Raw genomic sequence first — 3,875 nt, forward strand, 5'->3', positions numbered from 1 at the left:
GCAGGGGGGGGGGAGGAGGGAGAAAAATCCCAGGGAGGGGGAACCCTGCTCTCAAAGTTGAATTTGCAAGAACAAACCTTGAAGCATGATTTAACATCATGTTGTTTGCTTTTGTCACATTGTGTATGTAGATGGCAAAAACGGCTGGCCCCGCTCCAGCCCAGACCACCCAGAGAGCAAAGCTGAGCTACTGGCTGTACACACCCAAGTTCAAAGGTTCATGAGAGACCTCACCAATTTAATCAGCTATTAGCTGCCTTTCCTATAACCAGATTGGAGGCAACAACAAGGGAAAAAAACCCCCAAAAACCCAAGGAATATCTAACAGACTGGCTGTCTGGGATGAAAGAATTACAAAAACAATCTCCACCCAAGACGGAGGGAGTATGCATGTGTGTGTGCGTGTGAGAGAGAGAAGGGGAGAGGGGGAATAGAGAGAGAGAGAATAAGACAGGGAGGGGAGGGAAAGAGGGAGGCGGGAGCCCAGGCACGGAGAAACATCACTTCATCTCTCTCACTCCACAGGAGCTGAGCAAGGAGCAGGAAGATGTTTGATAACACGCAGTACCCCTATAACTGTTTTAATTATGACGGGGACGACTATCCAACCTGTAGTTCTGATGAAGAGAAAAAATTCACCAGACCAGCATACAGGTAAGGTGAAGTTTTCAAAGTCTTCCTCTCTCTTGGGTGAGAGTCGGGACTGTTGGGTAATGGGAATTCACCCAAGGATCTCTCTAATAACTACCACGGGCGTCTTTTCAGGTGTAAGCAAGTTTATTCCAGGCGCAGGGAACGGGGTGGAAAAGTCCTTTCCCCTTTGGTTTGGAGAGAATGTAACTTCTCGATGTCGAGACCTGAGTCCCTTTGTATCATCCGATGTCAACTGTTCTCTTCTGCACTTGTAAGGGCACTGAGAAATATAACGTAGACAAGTCTCATTTGGGAAACAGGGGAGGGGGCAAAAATCAGTAGTGGAGCAAAGATGCCCCGTATGAGTTTCCCAGGCAGAAAAGATAATATTATCCAGTGCGTCTTCAGCTGGTGTCAAGCTGGTGAGATCCCCAGTGTTAAGAGGAGGGCAGAGATGGAGGGTTTGAATGTTGATCCTCAGGAAAGTTTCCTTACACAGCTTGACATTTTGGTGGGTTTCTCTCCCTCTGTCTCTTTAAAATGAAGCACTTTCTGCTGAGTGAGAGGGCAAACAGTTTGACTGGGCTTCAGTTGTCTGTTAGCAATGCCAGTGTATCATCGTGTATGAATCAATGAACATTAGAGCTTTCTCTTGGACGAAAGCAAAAGGATTCTGCGAGGACCTGGTACTGCCTGTACATGAAGCATTTCAGGTTCAAGGAGTGGCATAAATAACAATGTAGGATCAGGAGAACTTCTTTGAGTGGGATCTTATATACATATGTGTGTATATGTGGTGGTGTGGACATACCTAGCTCTAGACTATAGCTATACGAGGCAATGGCATAACAATGATTTTTCTTTTTTCAGCTACATTGCCTTAATTGCAATGGCCATTCAGCAAAGCCCTTCAAACAAAGTGACTCTCTCTGGCATTTATGACTTTATAATGAAGAAATTTCCTTACTACAGATCAAATCAAAGAGCCTGGCAGAACTCCATCCGACATAACTTATCGCTTAACAGTTGTTTTGTAAAGGTAAGATCAGTCACTATATATTTGCAGCCACACGCCGCATGACTAAAAATCTCCCTGTCAAAATAGTTTCACTAAACATTGATAGAAAAGAAGGGAAGCCAAACATTATGAGCTACAAGCCACTTAAAATCTCTTGTGATGCCTCCAAGTTGTCATTTGAAAAGGTAAAAAAGCATGTTCTTGTCTCATGTATGTTAATATATAACAAAGTGAAGAGGCTGGATTTTACCTACAATAGGCTGGAATGGCTTGTCATGTATGTTTAACCCATTCTTAAATGTAAATGAACACAGATGTTAAGCAGCAGCATCTGTAATGCATACAAACACTGAACTGCCTTTAAATGAATACAGGTTCCCAGAACAGAAGGGAATGAGAAGGGGAAGGGAAACTATTGGAGCTTTGCATCAGGATGTGAATCCATGCTGGATCTTTTTGAAAATGGGAATTACAGGCGAAGACGGAGGAGGAGGAACATGAAAAGAGACCACAAAGAGCAGAGATCTAGTGGAGGAAAAGGTCCCTCTTCCCCTGAAATGTCTTCCATGGATTCTGGTTTGCACTGCATCTCCTCTCATGAAAGTAAATGTGAGAAAACGCAATCTGGACCCCGACTCTTGGAACCTCATGGGTTTGTTGCAAACAATGCCTCCAGCCAACAGAGCCTAAGCAACTCCAACCTAGGAAAATCGGACTCTGAAATTAAATTTAGCATTGATTACATTCTTTCAGCCCCAGATCCTTTGCCTGGTCTGAGATCTCAGTATAATATGCAAGATAATAAATATCACCTACTGGAGTCCCAGCAAATTAATCTTCAGCTCTGGACAATGTGATGTGATTTCTAGCTGGCAACAGATTCGTTAATGCAATCTATACAAAAGCCTTGTGTCATCGAGTAATATCAGTCTGCCTTCTTTCTTCAAGTAGTGCTCAGAAAGGGTGATAAGTAACTTGACCAGCCTGCTGAGATATCTGTCCCACAAGGACTTGCCTTTCGGCGGTTAAACTCTAATACCTAACCAATAGCGCTGTATATTATCTTGTGACACCGTGTGAAATTCTGGTCTTATTTTCTAAAATAATGCTGATGGCAGTTTAAACTGCAAGGATTTTCTCTTCTTGATCACACCAATCTATTTTTTGTTTGCTTCTGTCATATGTGCTTTACTAAAGACACATTGGACTTACTTTCTGTTATAAGTTAGGATTAACTCCACTAAAGCATATATATAGGCCAAATCTGCAGCAGGTATACAGTAGTGTGCACCTCTACTGCTTTACATTAGCTGATCATCTGGTGGGTTTTTTCCCCTTAGGAACTCATTTAAGCCCTACCTTGTTTACTATATTCAGTGTTAGGGCTTAGACTATTTGAGCAAAAAGTAGCACAGATCAGTCATTAAAGTATTTGGTAAGTATGGGTTTTTAATTGTATTATTATAGATTTTCTTTTCTTGAAGTGAAGTGCTGTTCAAATTAATTCCATATAAGTTAATGCTGAACTCTGGTAAACTTTGACAGATTCAAACTTTCAGAGAGGACTGTGACAGACTTGCAGTATCTATGGATAAAACAATATTCCTGTTGTGCTATCACAAAGTTCCTTGAGACTCTGTAGGAAAGTCCTTGCACATATTTCATTTTCTTAGCATGAAGGAAGGATTGGCCCTGTAAAGAATTGTATTCATTGACAAAATGCGAGACAGAGTTGAGTCTCCTACTTTCCTCAAGACAAGCTGTACATTCCTATTAAGTAGATTTTATTGATTCCTCCTGCAAGCAATCACCAAAGTGGTACTTGATACAATTTCAGCAAAGCTGGTGAGATTTATAATTAACGGACATTGATGTTAGATCATGAGCTCCATTTAAATCTAACATAGTTGCCATCTACGCTGTTGATGGGTATTTTTTTAAGTTATGGACAATAAAAAAACGTATGTCCAATGCTTAGTAACATGTTTCTCCTAAAACATTTTGCACAATTAATTGTTTGACACAGTGCACACGTTAGTACAGATTCTACGCAATCAGGCCCTTTACCTAACTAAAACAGTAAAATCAGGGATCAAGAATTCTAGGTGATTTAACAGACAATTGTATAACGTAAGAAAAAAATTCTGTCTTTGGAACATAAACTCTAGGTAAATGAAGGTATTTGAGATGGTCAGGAAAAGGTGGTCAAGAAGGAATGGTAGGG

At 41.1% G+C, this 3,875-nt stretch overlaps 1 protein-coding gene across 3 annotated transcripts in view; it reads left to right on the forward strand.

The window, feature by feature from the left end:
- Nucleotides 1–249: 249 nt before the first annotated feature.
- Nucleotides 250–3,875, forward strand: part of LOC109294504 (forkhead box protein I1c) — a 9,655-nt gene continuing 6,029 nt past the window's right edge. Inside the window, exons 1-4 of one of the 3 annotated variants that reach the window (XM_019512897.1) lie at nucleotides 250–384; nucleotides 526–654; nucleotides 1,606–1,672; nucleotides 2,026–3,841. In XM_019512897.1, the coding sequence (XP_019368442.1) occupies nucleotides 548–654; nucleotides 1,606–1,672; nucleotides 2,026–2,508 (657 nt within the window). In that variant the 5' untranslated portion in view covers nucleotides 250–384; nucleotides 526–547 and the 3' untranslated portion in view covers nucleotides 2,509–3,841. Of the gene's footprint in view, nucleotides 393–525; nucleotides 655–1,503; nucleotides 1,673–2,025; nucleotides 3,842–3,875 lie in introns of all 3 variants that reach the window. The other 2 variants (XM_019512896.1, XM_019512895.1) reach the window with 2 other exon arrangements.

The sequence above is a fragment of the Gavialis gangeticus genome, unplaced genomic scaffold, assembly GCF_001723915.1.
Source record: "Gavialis gangeticus isolate Ggan-Ray unplaced genomic scaffold, GavGan_comp1, whole genome shotgun sequence".
NCBI classification, from domain to species: Eukaryota; Metazoa; Chordata; order Crocodylia; family Gavialidae; genus Gavialis; species Gavialis gangeticus.